Here is a 22,817-nt window from a genome sequence, read left to right as displayed (position 1 = left end):
ACACAGGAGAAGCGCCCATCTGCTTCTCCACCCCTCCCCCTCTCCTTCCTCTCTGTCTCTCTCTTCCCCTCCCGCAGCGAGGCTCCATTGGAGCAAAGATGGCCTGGGCGTTGGGGATGCTTCCTTGACCTCTGCCCCAGGCACTAGAGTGGCTCTGGTGGCGACAGCAACGCCCCAGAGGGGCAGAGCATCACCCCCTGGTGGGCAAAGCGTCGCCCCCTGGTGGGCGTGCCAGGTGGATCCCGATCGGGCACATGCGGGAGTCTGTCTGATGGTCTCTCCCCGTTTCCAGCTTCAGAAAAATACAAAAAAAAAAAAAAAAGAATGAAGGACAAGAGTGATCATGGGGTGGACAGGGAGATGAGAGAAAAGATGATAATGGAAGATATAAAAGCTGAGTAGAAACTCGTCCAAACACAAGACTTGATATGATTTCTTCTGTAAATCCTTGGTTATAAAAGTTCTCTTCAGCTAGTGTTCAGTTGGTTATTCAGGATGATTGTTCTATAATTCAGTTGTAATTCCAGTTTGGTCCTGGGAGGGGGTGAGAGTAACATCCACCCACTCTGCTGCCATCTTGATGACTCAGCACCGTGTCTCTTTGAATTAAGGCTGTGCCTAGCACAGTGCCTGGTTTACTTGATGTTTCTCAACGATTGGGGCAGTGATGTTGAGGGAGGTTAGGCACTATCATCCCCATTTACACTTTAGAAACAGAGGCTCAGAGAGACTGACTTGATAGAGGGCACGCAGCTCTAAATTATAGTACAAAACCAAGTCTTTCTCCCATCAGATTCCATACTAAATATAAGATCATTTAGTCTTTGTAGTGACTGCATTATATTGCTAATACAGAGTTACCATAATTTAACTGGTTGGCATTTGGTTTGACAATTTTTCATGTTAGCATAAAGCTGCGATAAAATCTTTGTAGTTATCTCTGCCCACTTCTACAAGTGTTTCCATAGCCCAAATCCCTAGACTGAGAAGGTTGGGTCTGCACAGTTCAAGTTTGGATACTACCAGGTTACTATCTGAACAGTTTGTGCCAGTTTACCAGCCCTTCCCCACCGAAGGTGTAAGAGTACCTGTCTTCTGTGCTGTGGGTTCAACTTTAAAACTTGCCAGAGACTGTAGTAGGGGTTTCCGGGACAATTTCTGAAGGTGACTATGTTGCACAGGGTTTCTCTTTACAGAACCTACCTCCTCCTTAATAGCTATCAAAATAGTTTGATTTTGGAGACTTTTTGAAAAGACTACTGTAGTTCATCCCTCTGGGAACTGAGGTCAGCTTCTCGTGTCCAGTAAGCCCATAGGAACCCGTGCAGGCAGGTCTGAGCTCCACCATGCCGTCAGCACAGAGAAAACGGGGAGCGTGAGAACGCACACCCAGAGGCCAGCTCCTCCATCCCTCACCGGGAAACCTGTAGCCACTCAGCTCTGAGTGGGAGTTTCTGTTCAAGTTGTTTCTTAAAATAAAAGTCATAACTAGCTTGGGAAGAACTTTCCTCAAACAGCACAGAGAAACAGAAGAGAGTAGAAGAGCTGGTGAGGTGATTCAGTCCACTGCCATCATTGATCTGAGAAGGAAATGGGCCCAGAGTGGCTGATTCGAGGTCACACAGAAAAGCGGGAGTGGCGGAACCCAGCTCATCGCCAGCTGTGTGCTCTCTACGTGACAGCAGGGCGCACCCACGGTGTCCACTGACAGTCCTGTCAGTCTGTCTGTCTTGGGTCTCCATTGCCTTTGAAAAGGACGAGAGAACTAAGTTTCCTGAGAAGGGACCTCTGAGTAAAAGTCATGGCAGCAATCTGTGTCCTTGGGCATGCTGTTCTTACCTCCTTGATGCCCTCTCTGCTTAACTGCTTGAACTCCTCTTCATCCTTCAAGACCCAGAATTGTTAGGTCCTGGAAAACTATTCTCTAATTTCCCAGAGCAGCTGCTTGTCCCCTGCTCTGTGTCTCCAGGCCCTCACATGAACCAGCACTCAGAACACATTATGGTGAAAATCCCTTGAATGTATAGATGTGTCCAATTTGCCTTTGCAAGCCCAGCACACCTTCGGCTGCCAAGGGGCTGACTTTAGACCACAAACTCCACAAGGGAGAGAGTCTAGAATCCTTCCTAGTACCACAAGAAGGGTTTGTTGCCACTGAGGAAATCTGACAGAGAAGTCTTGCTCTGTGAGGATATTCTAATCCTGGAGCCACTGAGATTTCAACAGACGCTCCCTGGAGGTGCCCAGCAGGTCAGGCTGGCAAATGAGTGGGCTCTAAATGGTGCAAAAAGCCTTCATCTATGTCGAGGCCTCCAGGGCCGAAGGTGCTTTTGAAGATGTCCACATTGGAGTGAAGTCTGTAACTGCTCTGCGGTGTTACTTCCATGAGGCTTACCTCCTTTCCTTCTGCCAAGAAAACTGCCCCCAGATTTGGCTGATTCGGTGGCCGGGACTCCAAGACACGGAAACGGTGGAGGGAGGGGGCGTCAATCAAGAAATACGTGACTGAACACATACTTAGTTTACAGAATTTAGGAGAAAAAAGTAAGATGAACTAGAGCCATGAAACGCCCTGTTCGTAACAAGTAGCTCAAGAAAGAATGAATGCTACTTTCTTTCTTTTTTTCCCAAGCTTTAATAGACAATTTATTTAGAAAGTTATAGAGGTGATAGACGTGAGCCAGCTGGGCTGTGCATGCTCAGGAAACAAGTTACAGAAACAAAAGAGGGGCCCCTGGAGCTCAGCAGAGAGAACAGCACAGGGAACAGGCCTGGGAGGAGGAGGTGGGGAGGGGCAGGGGAAGGGGTGGGCCTGCTCCCCACAGGGACAGCAGCCAGTGCTACTTTCATCAAGTGGGCCGAGCTTTTCCAGCTGTGGGCTTCCTTAAGGACCTTAGAAAGGAACACGCGCGACGCTGGAATGTGGGGTTTCACGGTCTCCAGTTTACTTCATTTCCTTGTTTACACACACGATCTGGGTGTACATACAGTGGCAAGAGCCATTCTCTAAATACAATCTGGTACTCAGGCTAGGACAGATGCCCGTGGAAAATGAGGCGTCGGTGAATGAACCTCAACAGAGACGCAAAACAAGCAGGGCCGTGTCCTGCCATCGTTGAAACCCTCAAAAGCCTCTTGTTCAGCGCCCAGGGACAAGACACTTTTCTAAAGACAATACAAGACTATTTCCACAGGAGACATAGACCCCACATGGCACTCGGAAGATGTTAGCTTCCCTGCCTTCTCTGGGGGCACCAAAATGTTTTAAAGGGCTCAGTCAAGAAAAAGGGGCAGGGGCAGGGAATTTTCCATGTGCTGGGCATTTTCTACGCATCCTTTCCCTTAATCCTAACAGCATCTCCTCCCTTTGACCCACAAGGAAGAGAGGCTTGCCCATGGGCAGCGTGCTCTCAGCAGTGGTGCCAAGGTTTGAACCACATCTCGGGCATGCTCCCAAGAAAAAGGCAAGGGTGCCAACCATGAACAGGAAGTAATGGAAGACGAGTCAATGTACCAGACTCGAAAATGGACACTCTCTGCAGAGTTGACTGGATACTGAGCTGGAATGAGAAAAACGTCTAGAGATTCAAGTGTGACATATGAACTTCTGGAGTCACCCTGTGCCTGTTGCCTTTTGTGCTGAACATAAGACTTTGGAGAGCCTAACCAATGGTGGCGCAGTGGATAGAGTGTCGGACTGGGATATGGAGGACCCAGGTTCGAGACCCCGAGGTCACCAGCTTGAGCGCGGGCTCATCTGGTTTGAGCAAGGACCCAAGGTTGCTGGCTAGAACAATGGGTTCCTCGGTCTGCTGAAGGCCCACAGTCAAGGCACATATGAGAAAGCAATCAATGAACAACTAAGGTGTCACAACAAAAAACTGATGATTGATGCTTCTCATCTCTCTCCGTTTCTGTCTGTCTGCCCCTATCTCTCTCTCTCTCTGACTCTCTGTCTCTGTAAAAAAAAAAAAAAAAAGACTTTGAAGAGATTTCATTCCCTTCAACAAGCTCCTGCCACCTACCCCACCCCCTCCTCCACCCCACTCCCACTCCAGGGACAAGAAAAATCACATGGGGCCATCACCTTTTGCCATTGCTCCCAAAGCACCATGCTAACACCTCCGAAATCTCACTGATGGTGTTTCTTCTACCTTCTTTGGGTACAAGGAGGCACACCTCACATTTTGATCAACACAAGGTAACTGACAGCTCAACTGGATACAAAGGGGATATGAACTACATATTTCAAATACATCATTATACGAAATACAATTTACCCTGAAGGTGTTCCAGAGCTCCAGTTAAGCCAGTGTAGTGGAGTGCTTATCAGTAAATTCTATTATCAGGCTTAACTGGGGGAGAGGGGAGCATCAAAGAAGCTTCAGGGAGGATTATCCAAAATGCAAGGAGCTCAGTTTGAAAAGCTTAAGGAAATAGCCTGTGTTATCACAGAGCATATAACTGTTCCTTTGGGAGGTGGAGGTGACAGGATCTCTAACCCTTAGCAGCCTTCTCACAGTAAAGACACAGGATGACAAGGTGGGAAACTGAGAAGGGCTGCAAAGGGGACAGAAAAGGTGATTTCAAGCCCAGTAGAATAGGCCCAGGTTCCGGTTGCTTTTGATGCTGGTGCAGATTAAGAGGAGGGCGGGGCTGAAGTCAGGCCACTACTTGATAAGGATGTCTTTGTAAACAGCTTAGTTTCTTGCCATCAAAGGCAATGGAAGACATTCTCCTTCATTTCTGACATCATAATCTTATCCAAAAGGTAAAAATGCCTTGTACCACAGCAGACTGATCAATGTACATAGGACTCTGAAGCCCTGGTCAGTACGGTCAGGAAAGTTCCAGGGCAATAACAGGCAGTCCCGGGTTACAAACGAGGTAGGTTCTGTAGGTTTGTTCTTAAATTGAATTTGTGTGTAATTTGGAACAGGTACATTGACCTATTAAATGCAGCTTAGACAAATGTTTGTCTTAGCATAGTGTGCATATAAATACCTTTACCTTTCTGTGCATATAAATACTTAAACATTTCCAAACCTACAGAACTACCTCGTTTGTAACCTGGGGACTGCCTACCCACACTTTGTAAAATTACACTGATTCAAATTCATCAAGTTATTATTAAAATGTCTGCTTTCCAGTTTTATTCTTAACAGAGAAAACAGCCCCACGAGGTGAAATTTAATACTATAAGTCAAGAGTTTGGTTTATAAAAAGTAAATTAGTGTTCTAAAAAAACCAAACCAAAACAAAAATAAATCAATCTACACATTTGCCAAAATGCAGCAGTGAGTTATTTTCAGGAGTTTTGTTGACAAAGAACAAACAACATAGCTGTTATTAAAAACTATAAAGCATTCACTCAAGATAGAAGGAAAAAAAAAAGGTAACCTATTGCTCCAAACACCAATATATACCAGACAACACAGACAGGAAATTATCACTGTTCATTACATAAAAATTATCTGCTATTCGGTCAGAGGTACTTCAGTTTAACTGTTTTGGTAGCTAATCACAAACCAGTGTAAAATTTGGCATTCTACAGATGTAAAATCAGACAGTGTCCTCCATGCAATGGTCGGTTGTTTTGACCGGAAGGAAATATTGTTACATAATAGCATTAACAGCCATTAAAACAAAAGACAACTAGAATCCGGGAAAGAAGGATGGCAGCAGAGTCCTGAGGCCCTGGCCTCCCCTTCAGCCACACAAAAGAGGGTTGCCTGATTCTGTCCTCCCACTGAGCCTTAGCTCTGCCCTCTAGGGACAAAAGGGACAGTCCAGATTAAGGCCAAGTCTTGCCAGCGACAGAAAAAAAAAAGTACTTAACTGGAAATGGTGGTGCTTGTGACACAGTGATGTCTCCAAGAACAGTCTGGAGAATGAACTTAGTCCCCAGACTCCACCACCACCCACCAAAACTGCCTGATAAGCTTCTTCTCTGAGGGAGGATCAATAATTTAGTCAAATAACTAAGAAAAATAAATGAAAAATATATTAGCCAGTGTCCTGCTCTCACTCCTTCTGTTTCTCTTTTATTTCTTATAACTGTCTCTCTTCAAATTCAAACTAGAGCTCTGGGGAGGAAGTCCAGGGGAAAACGATTTCAGATACCAAAACCCATAGGTCCCATACCATCCCAGCAGCCCGAACAGGGTGCCCAGGACTTTCTGGGGCAGGTCGTGGAAATAAACGGCAGTGCACAGAAACATCCACACCCAAATGAAGGTCAGGAAGCCCAGGGCGACGACCAGGGAGGTGATGGCGGTGTGGAGGCCCTGGCTTCGGTCCGTCTTCAGCTCCTGCAGCACAGCCATCTCCTCCACAATCATGAGGGCGCAGAAGGTCAGCAGGAAGGAGTGGCCCGAGATGTCAAAGCCATGCCAAAAGCCTCCTTCCCTGTGGCACTGCTGCTTACTCCGCTGCTCCTTTCTGATCCCCTCCAGGGCCGGTGACTGGTAGCAGCTGCCCGTGTAGTGTTCCACACTGGAGAAGATGGCTGTGCACACGTACCAGATGGCTGTGCCCACCAGCAGGGTGCTCAGCCGCCGCAGGACCAGGCCAGCCTTGCCTGTCAGGTGATAATTGGTGAGGGCAATGAAAGGCAGGAGCAGACTGAGGGTCCAGGCCCAGGCCACTTTGACAAAGTACCTGGCAGAGAAAGAACGTGGAAGTGAAGAGAGGGGACATGGTGGAGAGGAAACAATATCATGACCCAGGGCTCTAGACTCTCAAGGGAGGGAAAATGAGAATAGTTGATAAAACCTACAGATGATAACTTACTAAATATTGTACTTTAAATCAGTGGTCCCCAACCCCCGGGCCACGGACTGGTACCGGTCCGCAGAGAAAGAATAAATAACTTATATTATTTCCGTTTTATTTATATTTAAGTCTGAACGATGTTTTATTTTTTAAAAATGACCAGATTCCGGCCTGACCTGTGGTGGTACAGTGGATAAAGCGTTGACCTGGAACACTGAGGTCACCGGTTCGAAACCCTGGGCTTGCCTGGTTGAGGCACATATGGGAGTTGATGCTTCCTGCTCCTCCCCCCTTTCTCTCTCTCTCTCTCCTGTTTCTCTAAAAATGAATAAATAAATTAAAAAATTAAAAGAAATGACCAGATTCCCTCTGTTACATCCGTCTAAGATTCACTCTTGACTCTTGTCTCTGTCACGTGATACATTTATCCATCCCACCCTAAAGGCCAGTCCGTGAAAATATTTTCTGACATTAAACAGGTCCATGGCCCAAAAAAGGTTGGGGACCAGGCCCTGGCTGGTTGGCTCAGCGGTGGAGCGTTGGCCTGGTGTGCGGGGGACCTGGGTTCGATTCCCGGCCAGGGCACATAGGAGAAGCACCCATTTGCTTCTCCACCCCCCCCCCTCCTTCCTCTCTGTCTCTCTCTTCCCCTCCTGCAGCCAGGGCTCCATTGGAGCAGGAATGGCCAGGGCACTGGGGATGGCTCCTTGGCCTCTGCCCCAGGCGCTGGAGTGGCTCTGGTCGCAGCGGAGCGACCCCCCCCCCCCAGGGGCAGAGCGTCGCCCCTAGTGGGCGTGCTGGGTGGATCCCAGTCGGGCGCATGCGGGAGTCTGTCTGACTGTCTCTCCCAGTTTCCAGCTTCGGAGAAATACAAAAAAAGAAAAAAATTAAAAAAAAAAAAAAGGTTGGGGACCACTGCTTTAAATGTATTAGCCATTGAATCCCTAACAACTCCATCAGGTAGAGACTGTTATTATCCCCATTTACAGACAAAGAAACTGTGGCACAGAGAGGTATCAGGCTTAAAATGGACTTCATGAGTGATAGAGCTGGCATTCAAATCCGGGATCTGTGATCTTAAAGCACCATGTTTTCTGTTCAGGAAATTGATAACAATGGAGCATCTACTAAATGCCAAGTGCTTTCCCATAGAACACTCACACTCCTTAGGAGGAAGGTGTCTTTGCCCCATTTTATTGATAAAGAATCTGAGTCTCAGAAAAGTTTAATAACTTGCCCAGGGTCACACTCACACACAAGCCAGCACAGATTAAACCAAGGTTTGTCCAGTCCCAAATCAAATCCTTCCTACACGGCAGATAACGATCTCAGAAAAGAGCTTGACTTTCACACTAGAGGACCCAGGCTCAAATTCTGATTCTGATACAACTTGTTACCACCCTTCTCTAGGCCTGTTTCCTCAGCTGTTAAACAGAACTGAGGGAACCAAATGATTTTTAAAATCCCTTCCAGAGCCAATGATTCACTAGTTCTTTCCATGAATTAGCACAGAGGCTTGGAACAAAACGCCAGAACCCACGGCTACTGGCAAACAACAGGGACTTGTCTGCCAGGCTGCTTGGCTCCCAAATCACCCGGGCAGATAAAGCAGCAGTTGCCTTGTCTGCCCACCCCTCCTCACCCGCCCCTGTGCTCATCAAAGGTGGCTGACTTGGGGACACATGCAGCAGACTTGGAGCTACTACCACTCTCAAAATCTATTCTTAGTCCAGCCTCCATGATGGGTGAGGAGGGTGAGCCAAGGACAGAACAACCCTTTCCTGGGTCCCAAAGGTTTCTGAGGCACCATTCGAGGGCCCGTCCTAAAAGTCTCCCCTGCCACTAACAGGGAAGAGCTTGCCAAAACAAAGCCAAGACCTGTCAGACATCTGAGGAAGCTGCTGGGGAGAGAAACAGTGTTTCAAGTAGATAACCTAAGTTTGGTTGATTGAGGGAGATACTGCTGACACTGTAATTCTAAGGAAGAATCTATATGCCCACATCAAGAAAGAAGTTTCATCTTTCAGTTTGCATACTGAAACATTGTTGCAATGAAAGAAAGAAAGAAAAGAAAGAAAAAACCCACTTAAAGTCCAAGAGGGTTTTTTTTAGAAGAAACAGGAGAGTGGGTGGAGTTAAGAAGAAATCTCAAAGAGCTCAACTGGGATTGCTTTCCTGGGTCACTGCCATGAACTTTGAGTGGCTGAGAAGGTCCAAGGAGATCCAGGGGAAAGGTCATAGACTGGAGGGTTCCATTCCTCCCCCATTAACTTGGACTGCGAATTCTGCCCTAGGCTGCGTCAAGGCTCTCAAAGGTGGAGGGGGGAGTGTGGAGGGGGAGGCAGGTCTTGCACAGGTGGTGACGGGACTGTCACAAGCTCGGGGGATCGGGCTTAGGGTGGAGGCATGAGGACTGGCTCAGGCAGGCAGGAGGGAGGTGGCATCTCCCCCAGGGCAGGGGCCAACTCCAACTCCTAACTTCAAGGGGGTGGGGGGAACGGCGACATAGGCTGGTTCACCCTCCTGCCCACCCTGCACTGCTACACACACACACACACACACACACACACACACACACACACCCCTGCACCTCACTCTCAGCCCAGGCAAACTCAGCTGTCTTGTTTGGGTGTGCACACACGAACTGCAAGTGACACTATTCCGAGACCCGTCAGTCGCGACACGCATGCAGATACTATCATTACCGGGAGGATTTTCCCTTCCGAGGACTCGTCCATCGGAGCAGCTAATCCCCATCTCTCTGCAAGAGGAGACAGCGGATCGGCTATGGCGGGGACAGGAGAGGACCGGGGTGCACTCACATGTTGAGGACGTTGCGCTTGTTGCTAAGGTAGCTCTCGGGCAGCGGGGAGAGCTCCTTGAGGAGGGAGCCCGCCAGCATGGAGGTCACCATCGCCCAGGGCAAGTAGCGCCGCACGGCCACCCGCACCAGCGTCCCCCTGAAGAACCACGCGCAGCGCTCCACATGATCCATGCTGGACCTCGTCGGCCACCGTCCGCCGCCTTGTGCCCTCTCAGCCACCGTCTTGCCCTTAGCCCGGGCTGGCACGGCCACTTCCCTCCGGGCGCATGCGCGCCACTGCGGGCCCCACCCCAAAGGGGCGCTCGCGCTCCCCCTCTTGGCCATTGGAGGCCTCAGCAGCGCGCCCGTCTCTTCTCACTCCCTCCTCTCGCTTCTCTCCGTCCCACCACAGGCGACATGCTCTGAATGTGGTAGGTTCAAACCTCAGCCTGTGCGTTTTGCTCTGTGCTGTTAAAAAGCACATGTGGGAATTTTGCTGGCGGTGGGAAGAGTAAGTGCAGCCCTGTCGGAATTAGAGCAGTGTTCACAGAATTAGTCTCTCGAGGACACTTGAAGACACCTCCTCCATCTGGGCCTTACTTTTCTCTTCTGTAAAATGGGGAGACTCCCCTTCCCAAAGGTTAGTTAATGAACTCGAGGTTCATGGTGGTGACCTGGGCAAAGGCATATGAGCTCAAATTTCATTAGAAAATAAATGCGTAAAATGATTATTAAATTTAAATTTTGAATTATTAGATTTGTTTTCACTTCTAAAACCTATTTGTATGGAGTGAAAATGCCGATGGGAGAGGATGTAAATGGAGATGAGAGGAGGGATTGGAGACGCAGCCGCGCAGTGCACTGCGGGGCGGTCCTCGCAGTCCCCGTCGTGGCGGGGTGTTTGGGTCGGCGTTTCCCAGCCCGGATTCATTTCTTTACTACTGTAGCGGTTTCCCGTAACAAATCACCACTAATTTGTTGGCTTAAAACAACAGAAATGTCTTCTCTGACAGTTCGGGGGCCGCAAGTGTAAAATGAAGCTGTGGACAGGGTCGGTTCCCTGGGAAGCCTCTGAGGGGGAATCCATTCCGGGGCATTCTCCTGCTTCCGGTCAGTCCTCGGCCTTGCTTGGACCTGTAGAACCCCAACCTCTGCTTGAAACAGAGAGAGACAGTCAGACAGACTCCCGCATGCGCCCGACCGTGATCCACCCGGCACGCCCACCATGGGGGCGATGCTCTGCCCCATCCTGGGTGTCGCCATGTTGCGACCAGAGCCACTCTAGTGCCTGAGGCAGAGGCCACAGAGCCATCCCCAGCGCCCAGGCCATTTTTGCTCCAATGGAACCTTGGCTGCGGGAGGGGAAGAGAGAGACAGAGAGGAAAGCGCAGCGGAGGGGTGGAGAAGCAAATGGGCGCTTCTCCTGTGTGCCCTGGCCGGGAATTGAACCCGGGTCCTCCGCACGCTAGGCCGAGGCTCTACCGCTGAGCCAACCGGCCAGGGCTTCTCCTCCTGTTTCTTATCAAGACACTAGTCATTAGATTTAGGGGGCCACCAAAATCCAGGTTAAGCGAATCTTGAGATCCTTAATTATATCTGCAAAGACCCTATTTCCAACTAAGGTCACATTTCGGGGTACTGCACTTCCCAGCTTTATGTTCAGTGACAATCATGTTGATAGCTGACATCAGATGTGTTGGGAATATTTACACCAAGAAAATGGACAGCCTGACCAGGCGGTGGCGGACTGGGATGCAGAAGACTCAGGTTCGAGACCCAGAAGTCGCCAGCTTGAGCGCGGGCTCATCTGGTTTGAGCAAAGCTCACCAGCTTGGACCCAAGGTCGCTGGCCTGAGCAAGGGGTTACTCGGTCTGCAGAAGGCCGGCGGTCAGGGCACATATGAGAAAGCAATCAGTGAACAACTAAGGTGTCACAACGAAAAACTGATGATTGATGCTTCTCATCTCTCTGTTCCTGTCTGTCTATCCCTATCTATCCCTCTCTCTGACTCCCTGTCTCTGTAAAAAAAAAAAAAAAAAAAAAAAAAAAGTGGAGCAACAAATCAATGTTTCTCTTTCTCTTCCTTTCTTCCTCTCTCTAAATATTGATCAATAAATAAAATAAAATTAAAAAACATGGTTGAATCGACACTATAGGTTGGCTCTGAATACAAGAGTCCAGTAAAATCAATGAAAACATTCTGTGAGAATCATTTAGCTATATGAAATTTACAGTAACAACTATTTGTCCCTGATTTGGGGTGGTGTAGTGGATAGAAAATCAACCTGGGACACTGAGGTCCCAGGTTAGAACCCCAAGGTTGCCGGCTTGAGTGTGGGATTATAGACATAATCCCATGGTCACTGGTTTGAGCCCAAAAGTCACTATCTTGAGCCCAAGGTTGCTGGCTTGAGCAAGGGGTCACTCGTTCTTCTATAGCCACCCCCTACCCCATCAAGGCACATATGAGAAAGCAATCAATGAACAACTCAACTGAGGCAACTATGAGTTGATGCTTCTCATCTCTCTCCCTTCTTGTCTATCTGTCCCTACCTGTCTCTCTCTCTGTCTCTGTAAAAAAAAAATGCTGATCATGACCCACTGATTGATTTTGCAACTCATTAATGGGTGGGGATCTATACTATATAGTTTGAAAAACACTACACTAGATTTTAAGGCATTGGAATTTGATGTTCTGCACTTTACCACCAGAGGGTGATAGAGGACCACAAATATCAGTTCTGCCCTGCCTGATACTTCAGTGGTACTACCTGATTGTTGGTTTTCATTATTGAACAAATGTTTGTTAGAAGTATATGGTTTCTGGCCTCAAGGAACTTAATGTCTAGTAAGGGTGGTAATCGTTCATTTATTCAGCCAACCACCATTTATTAACCATTTACTATGCACCAAGAATGGCACTAGATGTTAGGACCTCCCATGTTTTACATAGGTGCGTTTCCTTAACAACCTCAGATTTAATACACTTTAAAAACACAATTTCCCATGTTTGAGGAAGACTGTACAAGTTAGGGCTGGATCATCTGGTCAATCTAGAAAGCACGGAAGCCATAAGCTATGAAAGATTAGTAAAGTCATTTCAGGAGGACACAGGACCCAATAGAAAGGTTCCCAAAGGCCAAAGGACACTTGGAGCTTAAATGCAAATGACTTTAACTTATGGAAACACACATCTGTTTAAATCCATGGGTTCACAATGGCACTTAAAAAGAAATTGGTCACTTCTGGAGGAAATCAACTTATTATTTTGAAAACTAGTAAATAAGGTAAAGAATCAAGCATTTTTTTCTGTCTCTCCTGTGGGAACTGAACCACTTAAAAACCAAAGAGTAGATGAATTTCTTGTTAAAGAAATATCTCATCTAATAAACGAAGAGTTAGAATATCACCATATGTAACATGGAAATAAAAATGTTAGTTTCAAATATTGGTGATTCTGAATCACTAAAGAGTCAGTTTGCAGATTTTTCATAAAGAGAAAATTCTAATAAATACAGAGCAGCACTGCCTGACCTGTGGTGGCGCAGTGGATAAAGCATCAACCTGAAAACGCTGAGGTTGCCGGTTCAAAACCCTGGGCTTGCCTGGTCAAGGCACATATGGGAGTTGATGCTTCCTGCTCCTCCCCCCCTCTCAATAATGAATAAATAAAATCTTTAAAATAAATAAATAAATAAATACAGAGCAGCACTTTTTATGAAAGCTTTAATAATCTACCATATAAGGTTTAAATTTTTAAAATTAGATTATTATAATTTTGACCTTTGCTCAGAATTTTATATTTTAGGTTTTTAGAGTCAGGATTTACAGAAGCACATGGCTTTGTGTTTACTATGGAAGTGGAGAACTAGAATGAAAAATATGTCTGCTACAAAAAAGTAATATTTTCTTACTGAATGCTAGATGTAATTTTATTAGCAAACCCCATGTGTATGTCACTCCTGTTACTATTAAGAGTTTGGAGATTATAGAATTTATCTTTTTTTCTTCTTTTCCAAGCGAAAGGAGGGGAGACAGAGAGACAGACTCCTGCAGGTACCCTGACCAGGATCCACTGGCAACCCCAGTCTGGGACCGATGCTCTACCCATCTGAAGCCATGCTCACAACCTAGCTATTTTTAGCACCTAAGGTAGAGGCTCCATGGAGCTATCCCCAGCACCTAGGACCAATGTGCTAAGTCAAACGATTCATGGTAGTAGGAAGGGAAGAGAGAGAAAGAGAGAAAGAGGAGGAGGAGGAGGGATGGAGAAACAGATAGTCGCTTCTCTGTGCCCTGATCAGGAATTGAACCCAGGACATCCACATTCTGGGCTGATGCTCTACCACTGAGCCAACTGGCCAGGACCTACAGAATTTATCTTGAAGTCTGAGTTTCTCTTGGACAAAGAAATACTCTGCTTTTTTGGTTTTGTTTTGTGGGGTTTTTTTTGTATTTTTCTGAAGTTGGAAATGGGGAGGCAGTCAGACAGACTCCTGCATGCGCCCAACCGGGATCCACCTGGCATGCCCACCAGGGGGTGATGCTTTGCCCATCTGGGGCGTCGCTCTGTTGCAACCAGAGCCATTCTAGCACCTGAGGCAGAGGCCATAGAGCCATCCTCAGCACCCGGGCCAACTTTGCTCCAATGGAGCCTTGGCTGCGGGAGGGGAAGAGAGAGACAGAGAGGAAGGAGAGGGGGAGAGGTGGAGAAGCAGATGGGCGCTTCTCCTGTGTGCCCTGGCCAGGAATCGAACCTGGGACTCCTGCACGCCAGGCCGATGCTCTACCACTGAGCCAACTAGCCGGGGCTTGTTGTTTTTTTTTAATTGGTTTTACTTATCTTTTTATTTTGATGGCAGTTTAAGTTTTCTGAAAAATATAAAATTACAAAACTGGTAGAATGGTAGCATGGAAATCATCTGAGGTTACAATTGTGCTTTGGCCAGGCTGGACAGGAACATAGGTAAACTAGAGATTAAGTACAAGGAAACGTAAGTTTTTGCTGCCTGCTCATAAAGAATTTTTCTTTTTCACAACCACATTACATACTAATGCTTCTGATTCATAAGATTCCATTCTGCTGGGGTAGAATACAGAAAATGTGAGTGTGCCCATTAGAAAAGAGGTCTCTATTTTGACAATGATCTTGCTCTTTTTTAAAAGTAAATTGGCCTATATCGCTTGATTAAATGGCAAAAACTAAGAAGTCTAATGTATAATGAGTGTCATCAAAACTTCTTTTTAAAATATACTTTATAATTTATTTATTCATGTGCTTATTTTCTGTCTCTTTTACTTGAATGTCAGCGCTGGAGGGTAGAGGATGTGCCTGTTTCATTCAACAAGGCATCCCAAGCATCTAGAACCCTGTCTGACACAGGCAAAGTATTTTTTTTGTAAAGTAAGTTAAAGAATCATTATTAAGACCTGTGGTGGCGCAGTGGATAAAGCGTCAACCTGGAAACGCTGAGCTTGCCGGTTCGAAACCCTGGGCTTGCCTGGTCAAGGCACATATGAGAGTTTATGCTTCCTGCTCTTCCCCCCTTCTCTCTCTCTCTCTCCCCTCTCTATAATGAATAAATAAAATCTTTAAAAAATATAAAATTAAAAAAAGAATCATTATTAATATGCAATGTAAAGGAAATTATTTTTAAATTTAAATTGCTTTCTTATAAACAGGAGAGAAACAATGGGAAATAATTATAATGAAATTGATTATAAATCACGGTGAGCCTGGCCTGTGGTGGCGCAGTGGATAAGGCATTTATCTGCAATGCTGAGGTTGTAGGTTCAAAACCCCAGGCTTGCCTGACCAGGCAGTGGCGCAGTACATAGAGCGTCGGACTGGGATGCAGAGAACCCAGGTTCGAGACCCCGAGGTCGTCAGCTTGAGTGCGGGCTCATCTGGTTTGAGCAAAAGCTCACCAGCTTGGACCCAAGGTCACTGGCTCGAGCAAGGGGTTACTTGGTCTGCTGAAGGCCCGCGGACAAGGCACATATGAGAAAGCAATCAATGAACAACTAAGGTCTCGCAATGAAAAACTGATGATTGATGCTTCTCATCTCTCTTCATTCCTGTCTGTCCCTATCTATCTCTCTCTCTTACTCTCTCTCTCTGTCTATGTAAAAAAACCCAAAAAACCCCAGGCTTTCCAGGTCAAAGCACATACAAGAAGCATTAGTTGATGCTTCCTGTTTCTCCTCCCCCAACCCTCCCCTCTCTAAAATTAATAAATAAGATCTTAAAAAAAATTAAAAAAAAAATTGTTTTAATCACTGTGAAAGGAGTCTCTGGTCCATCAAGTTTGAAAGATGCTGAGGTGGCCTGACCTGTGGTGGCGCAGTGGGTAAAAGCATCGACCTGGAATGCTGAGGTCGCCGGTTCGAAACCCCAGGCTTGCCCAGTCAAGGCACATATGGGAGTTGATGCTTCCTGCTCCTCCCTCTGTTCTATTTCTTTCCTCTCTCTGTCTCTTTCTCTCTCTGTGTCTCCTCTCTCTAAAAAAATGAATAAATAAAATGTAAAAAAAAAAAAAAGATGCTGAGGTGGAATGATAATGGGTTAAATAGAGGATGCTTGTGGCCATGAGCAGAGAACCATAATAGGGCAGGGAGGCCCGAGGAGGAGTTCTTGGAAGAGGTCTGGAGGATTGGCCCAGCGCTGGCCAGACTAACAGTGGGAAGAGGTCATTCCAGGAAGGGCAGCCAGCAGGCGCCCTTTTGTTGGCTAGTGTGTGTGAAATAACTCCCTCCGGCTTGGCAGGGCAGAGAGGCAGCCCGGTGATTCTCCCAGCGGGCAGCTCTTTCTAGGCTCCTAGCTGGCCAGCAGAAGTATGCACGCCCAGCACTAATTCCTTCCTTCTGAGCTTTCCTCTGCGGTGCCTCCTCCACTCTTAATCTCTGGCCACCTCTCTTTCTGGCCGGAGGGGGTGACCAGCCGCTCCCTGGGGTGAGGCAGTTGAACAAAGCCGGTGTCTGCCGGAGGCCGGGCTGCCTGACCACTTAACTGGAAGGGTGTTGTTTCCGCTGGCTGTGCCCCCAGCTCACAACCCCCAGCTGCCCCTCGTCAGGTCCATTCACACAAGGTCGGAAGGGCTGGTGCGGGAGGGCAGGATCAGGCCGAGCAGCAGAGGGGACTGCCTGGGACCCGGCACCATCCCCAGCAGTCTTGAGGACCCTCCTCCAGACCCAGACTGTCCAGTCGCAGGCAGTCACAGGGCTGAGGGCTGGGAGGAGGGAGCCGTGCTGCCTGAAAGAGCCGTTGGTAAAATTAGAGGGGGAAAGGCAAGGAACGGGGAGCGTCCCTGTGTCAGTGTAGCAGTTAGCTGTCGGAGAGAGGGGGCATCAGGATCAGAGGCTTTGGGGCGTATGCAGTGCCCTCGTTCTCTACTGGGGGTGGTCATGTGGGTGTTTGCTTTCAAAATATTTATTAAACTATATTTTATAAATCTTGCTTATAATTCATATTTTATGAAATTATATATATATATGTATATATATATATATGACACCGAACTAGAAATAAAATGCCTAGGTTCTAAAAAGAACCACCATTTGCCTGACCTGTGGTGGCGCAGTGGATAAAGCATCGACCTGGAAATGCTGAGGTTCCCGGTTTGAAACCCTGGGCTTGCCTGGTCAAGGCACATATGGGAGTTGATGCTTCCAGCTCCTCCCCCCTTCTCTCTCTCTGTTTCTCTCTCTCTCTCTCCCTCTCTCTCCTTTCTAAAATGAATAAATAAAATAAAAATAAATATTTTAAAAAGAACCACTATTTTATTGAGCCTTAACTAAGTGCCCAGTGGCACTGTGCCACCTGCTTTACTGTACAGTTGACCTTGAACAACGCACGGGTTAGGGGCGCCAATTCCCCTGTAGTCAAAGAGCCACATATTATTTTTGGCTCCCCAAAAACTTAACTTTCTAATAACCTACTATTGACCAGAAGCCTGGCCAATAACATAGTCGATGAACACATATTTTGTGTGTTATGTGTATATTATGGACTATAGTCTTACAGTAAAGTAAGCTAGAGAAAAGGAAATGTTTTCAAGAAAATCCTAAGAGCCTGACCGGGCGGTGGCGCAGTGGATAGAGCGTCGGACTGGGATGCGGAAGACCCAGGTTCGAGACCCCGAGGTCGCCAGCTTGAGCGAGGGCTCATCTGGTTTGAGCAAAAGCTCACCAGCTTGGACCCAAGGTCGCTGGCTCGAGCAAGGGGTTACTTGGTCTGCTGAAGGCCCGCAGTCAAGGCACATATGAGAAAGCAATCAATGAACAACTAAGGTGTTGCAATGCGCAATGAAAATGATTGATGCTTCTCATCTCTCTGTTCCTGTCTGTCCCTGTCTATCCTTCTCTCTGACTCTTTCTCTGTCTGTAAAAAAAAAAAAAAGAAAAAGAAAATCATAAGAGAAAATACTTCTATAGAATGGTGTGTATTTGTTGAAAAAAAGAATCTGAGTATAAGTGGACCATGTGCTTCAAACCTATGTGGTTCAAGGGTCAACAGTGTTTGATTCTCTTCTTTCTCACGACGACCTCACAGGTAGATACTGTTACTACTCCAGTCTACAGATGAAAACACTGAGGCACAGAGAGGCTGAGAAAGTGACTTAGCAAAGGTCACACAGTAGCAATCCAACTCAGCTAGGATTCACACTAGGCTTGGTATGCCCTGCAGGGCAAAGTGCTTAACCGCTAGCCCACACTGCCTCCTAGGTTTGGAGAGTGCCACTCTGACCTCACCTGCCTGCCAAAAATAACGGCTCACACGGTCGCAGCACTGCAAGTGTACCAGGTCACAGTTGGTAGGGTTTAGCGGCCACATTTCCAAATGCAGACATGATTCAAGTCTTGTGTGACCCAGGGTAAGTCACTCATCTCTGTTTTCTCACCTGAGAAATGAGAACAGCATTGTGTAACTATGTTGCCCAGGTAAATAAGTATAACATTACTGGGTGTCAGATATACAGCAAACCCACAGTAGATGGGACCTCTATAGTAAAGCTGTTTACCTTCAGCTGCTCATTGTAGCCAGTGAGATAGGCAAGGCAAAGTGGTACCATCCCTGCCTGACTGGTGGCGCACTGAATAGAGAGTCAGCCTGGGATTCTGAGGACACAGGTTCAAAACCCCAAGTTCGCTGGCTTGAGCAGGGGCTCACTGGCTCAGCTGGTGCCCCCCCATCAAGGCACATTTGAGAAAGCAAGGTGCCACAACTATGAGTTGATGCTTCTCATCTCTCTCCCTTCCTGTCTGTCCTGTCTCAGTTCTCACACCAGTGCATTGCAAGGAGGCCCAGAGGGTCCCACAGGTCCCTTCCCACCCCGCCGGTTGAGTTCTTAGGGTTCTGTACTGGGATGTGACCTTGCAGGAATGTGGTGGCCGGGCGGCGGGGGGGGGGGCGCTGACGCAGTGGCTTTTCCGCTCCAGCTCCACCAGCAGGCAACACAGCAGATTCCACAGCCACACCTGGCTGTGCAGCTGTCTGGGCTGGACCCGGACAAGGGTTCCCCAGTCCTCCGGCGGCTGGCCCTGAGGGCATGGCAATGACCTCTGGCAGCCTCCTAGCCCAGAATGCGGGACCAGGGCTCAGGAGCATGCGGCGCCCCTTGGGCATAAGCCCGCCTGGCCATCTGCACCCCCAGCTCCCACCCCACCTTTCTTGGAGGAGGGGGCTAGTTGCCTCTGACACCCAGGAGGGTGAGGGGCTCCCTGGCTGAACACCAGCATGTAATCCTTACAGGGAGGAGGAGGCAGAGACAGGCCCCTCAGAAGTAAACCCGTTTTCAGGGTTCTGGGGTCCATGGAAATCAACTCCGAGGTTAAACTGGGGGTGAGGTGCTCATTTTTCCTGAAGAACTAAGCCCTGGTCTGCTCTCCTTACCTCCCCAGGCCCCAGACCACAGGCCCCTGACCCTATGCCCCAGGAAGGCAAAGCACAAAGGAGGATCTCAGGTCCTCACCAGCCCAGAGTTGGTGTGGCATTCAAGGTCTCCAACCTGCAAGATGTGGCCTGTGCTTACCTCTGACCCCATCTCTCAGTCCACCTCTTTTTTCTTTCTTTCTTTCCTTTTTTTACAGAGTTAGAGAGTCAGGGAGAGGGACAGACAGACAGGAACAGAGAGAGATGAGAAGCATCAATCATCAGTTTTTCGTTGTGACACCTTAGTTGTTCATTGATTGCTTTCTCATATGTGCCTTGACCGTGGGCCTTCAGCAGACCGAGTAACCCCTTGCTCGAGCCAGTGACCTTGGGTCCAAGCTGGTGAGCTTTGCTCAAACCAGATGAGCCCGCACCCAAGCTGGGGATCTCGGGGTCTCAAACCTGGGTCCTCTGCTTCCCAGTCCGACGCTCTATCCACTGCGCCACCGCCTGGTCAGGCTCTCAGTCCACCTCTTATACTCTCTGTACCCTCCCCAAGTCTTCCTTAACCTGCCTGTTTTTGGTTCTTCAAATGAACCAGATTCTCTCTAGCCTCAGAGCCTTTGCCCATGCTGTTCCCTTCTCCTTGCACTCTGTCTCTCTGGCTCGCCCTGCTCTCTCACTGCTCCTTTCACCCGGCTAACTACTCAGTTTGGGGTTATTGTTGTTGTTTTTCTTAATCATAATATATTACTAATATGTTTACTGGAGTATCTTGAACATTCTTGGGCTGTAGCTTTTCCAGGAGCCTTGTTGGAATCTTTGCTGCGATCATACTGTATCTATAAGCTGGTGAGAACTGACCACACACACCAGTTTGCTCAGAGTGACGTGATGTGAGTCACCGAGGAGTCAGCCACCTCTGAGAGCTGTTTTGCTCATGGTCTTCCTTTTCCATTTTATTTCATTTCATGAGAGAAGATCTTATTGGACCTGTTTACAGAAGAGGAAACTGAGGCTCCGAGAGCTTGCACAACTTGCCCCCAGGTCCCATGGTGAGGAAGTGGGGGAGCCAAGACCCACACCCACATCTGTCCGACTCGCACGTTGGCCTGTCGAGTCCGTTCCGTCTATCAGTTTGGTTTTCGCGTGTCTCCGTTGGTGTGTTTACATGGAGGGTGTGTTCCCAGGTACCCAGAGTGGAAAGCATTTATATTTGAAGAGGGATGTGCTGTGGGTCGAGTGGGAGTGCGGGTCTGTTTTACTGGACAGTGACTTCTGTTTGTGTCAGTGCCGGGTCTTTGGCTCGAGTGGGTCTGTTGGGGAGGGTATTTATATCAATATATATATGGGGTAGGAAGCGTGTTGGGAGACCGGAATGGGATATTTCTGTTGGTGTGTTTTTCTTTTGTCTAGGATTTTAATTTTATACTTGTTGAAAGAGCTCTTTTAAAGATTTTTAAAACTATATATATAACATTAACTTTTTTATTGAGGTATAAATTAATTTTAAGTACAAAAATCTAAAATGTACAACAAGATGAATTTTTATGTATGTACACCACCCAGATCAAAATAGGAAACGGATACAGCACCCTCCGTGGGCGCTCTGTCCTGCCCCTCTCGGTCAGTGCCCCCGAGTGGCCACTCTTCTGCTCTGTCCCCGCAGTTAGTTTGGCCTTTTCCTGAGCACCTTGTCAGTGGCCCCGGAGTGGCCACTCTTCTGCTCTGTCCCCGCAGTTAGTTTGGCCTTTTCCTGAGCACCTTGTCAGTGGCCCCGGAGTGGCCACTCTTCTGCTCTGTCCCCGCAGTTAGTTTGGCCTTTTCCTGAGCATCTTGTCACTGGCATCACACAGTGTTTCTGTCTGGGCAGGTTAATAGCTAACATTGACCAGACTTTGCATCGTGAGCTAACACTTCCCATAGCTCTCTGAATTCCTCATAACGGCCTGATAACTAACACTTCCCATAGCTCACTGAATTTCTCATAATGGCCTAATAAGGTAGCACCTATTTATTGTTCCCAAGTTACAGATGAGGAAACTGAGGCTGAGAGAGGGCTCTTGACTTGCCCTGGATCACTGAGAGCCAGATCACCTATCTGACTCCACAGCTCTGGTCCTTGCCCATTAGACCATCCGGCCTCCTACTAGGTACCCTGCCAAAGAAGTCACACTGTTACTTGGGAGCGGAGAGAGAAGGCGTCAGACCTGAGCACCAGAGGTGCTTCTGGGTGTGCTTTATCTTCTGAAGAGTCGGTTTCTCTGAATCTGTTGGGAGACCTCTCCACCCCGCCATACTGGGTCAGTAACTAACCCCCCGCAGCCCAAGCCAGCTGTGCTGTGGAGGTACCCCAAGCCACGGGCTCCCACACTTATTTGCTGTGTGACTGCGGGCAAGTTGCCTCCCCCTCTGAACCTCCATGTCCTTAACCTTTAAAAAGAAGATTAAAATCCTCATGCATGGTTAAGGATGTAACAGATGGAATGTGTCACTGTATAAATTATTACCACTGTTATTTTTTAAAAGCCTTTTTGTGGTAAAATAAAACACAAATATAAAAAGTCACATAAAATAAATGTGGAACCTAACTGGGTGAACCACTTGTAACCGCCAGTCAGATCAAGAAATAGAAGCCTCTCGAGTGTCCCACCCCATCTTAGCCAGGCTTTCATAGTATTTCTTCGTGTTTCTTTACCGTTGCATTGCTCAAGTACACGTCCTGAACAGCAGAATTTACTCTGTGCTATCGAAAAAAAAGGTGTATTTTTTAAGTGTCTACTCACTCCCCCTGCATCCCTTTTGTTTTCTTACAGTTTATCTCTTGGGAGAATCTGGAGCCACTGACCTGGAGAGTTTTAGAGTCTGGATCACCACTACACTCTCCTCCCTTGAGCTCCTTCCTCCACTTGGATTTGGAATGAAGTGAATCTCAGTTGCAGTCCTGAGTCTGCCAATTGCTGTGTGACCTTGGACAAGTCGCTTAACCTCTCTGAACCTCTTTCCTCAACTGGCAAATAAGGGGGAGACCTAGAAGATTCCTAAGGGCCTTCTAGCTTTCTCAGTCTCCTCGCTCCAGCACCAGGCTCCTGTCCCACAGTCTCTTCTCAGGAGCAACTGTTACAGGGTAAGGATCAGAGACACCTAGCATTGGAATCCAGTTTCCACTGGGACTATCTAGGTGAACTTGGGTACATTACTTAAACGAGCTTCCGTTTCCTCATCTGTAGAATGGGGATCCTGATACCTAACCCATGAAATTGGAGTTTAAATGAGACCATGCCTCTAATGCATTTAGTGCCTGGCATCTAGTTTGTGTTAAATATGTATTGACTGTCATAGTTATTATTATAGGGTAACATTTCTTG

At 47.6% G+C, this 22,817-nt stretch overlaps 1 protein-coding gene and 1 long non-coding RNA gene across 2 annotated transcripts; one reads left to right on the top strand and one right to left on the bottom strand.

The window, feature by feature from the left end:
* Positions 1 to 2,923: 2,923 nt before the first annotated feature.
* On the bottom strand, positions 2,924 to 10,274 carry FITM2 (fat storage inducing transmembrane protein 2). The gene is made up of 2 exons (XM_066387763.1): positions 9,597 to 10,274; positions 2,924 to 6,660 (listed from the first exon to the last, which is right to left on the bottom strand). Exons 1-2 carry the CDS (start codon positions 9,920 to 9,922, stop codon positions 6,045 to 6,047), a joined length of 942 nt encoding a protein of 313 aa, XP_066243860.1. The 5' UTR covers positions 9,923 to 10,274; the 3' UTR covers positions 2,924 to 6,044.
* LOC136407133 (uncharacterized) lies at positions 9,929 to 22,703 on the top strand. The gene is made up of 3 exons (XR_010751776.1): positions 9,929 to 10,008; positions 20,431 to 20,639; positions 22,266 to 22,703. It is a non-coding gene; the product is annotated as an uncharacterized lncRNA (long non-coding RNA).
* The last annotated feature ends 114 nt before the right edge of the window (positions 22,704 to 22,817 follow it).

Source organism: Saccopteryx leptura, chromosome 5, assembly GCF_036850995.1.
Source record: "Saccopteryx leptura isolate mSacLep1 chromosome 5, mSacLep1_pri_phased_curated, whole genome shotgun sequence".
Classification (NCBI taxonomy): Eukaryota; Metazoa; Chordata; class Mammalia; order Chiroptera; family Emballonuridae; genus Saccopteryx; species Saccopteryx leptura.
Note: the sequence above shows the minus strand (reverse complement) of the source record. Positions and strands in the feature narration are given on the sequence as shown.

Coding starts and splice junctions, on each gene's coding strand:
- FITM2 (XM_066387763.1), bottom strand. CDS start 9,922: ATGGCCAAGAGGGGGAGCGCGAGCGCCCCTTTGGGGTGGGGCCCGCAG. Junction 6,661..9,596: donor AAGCGCAACGTCCTCAACAT/GTGAGTGCACCC, acceptor TTTCTCTGCCAG/GTACTTTGTCAAAGTGGCCT.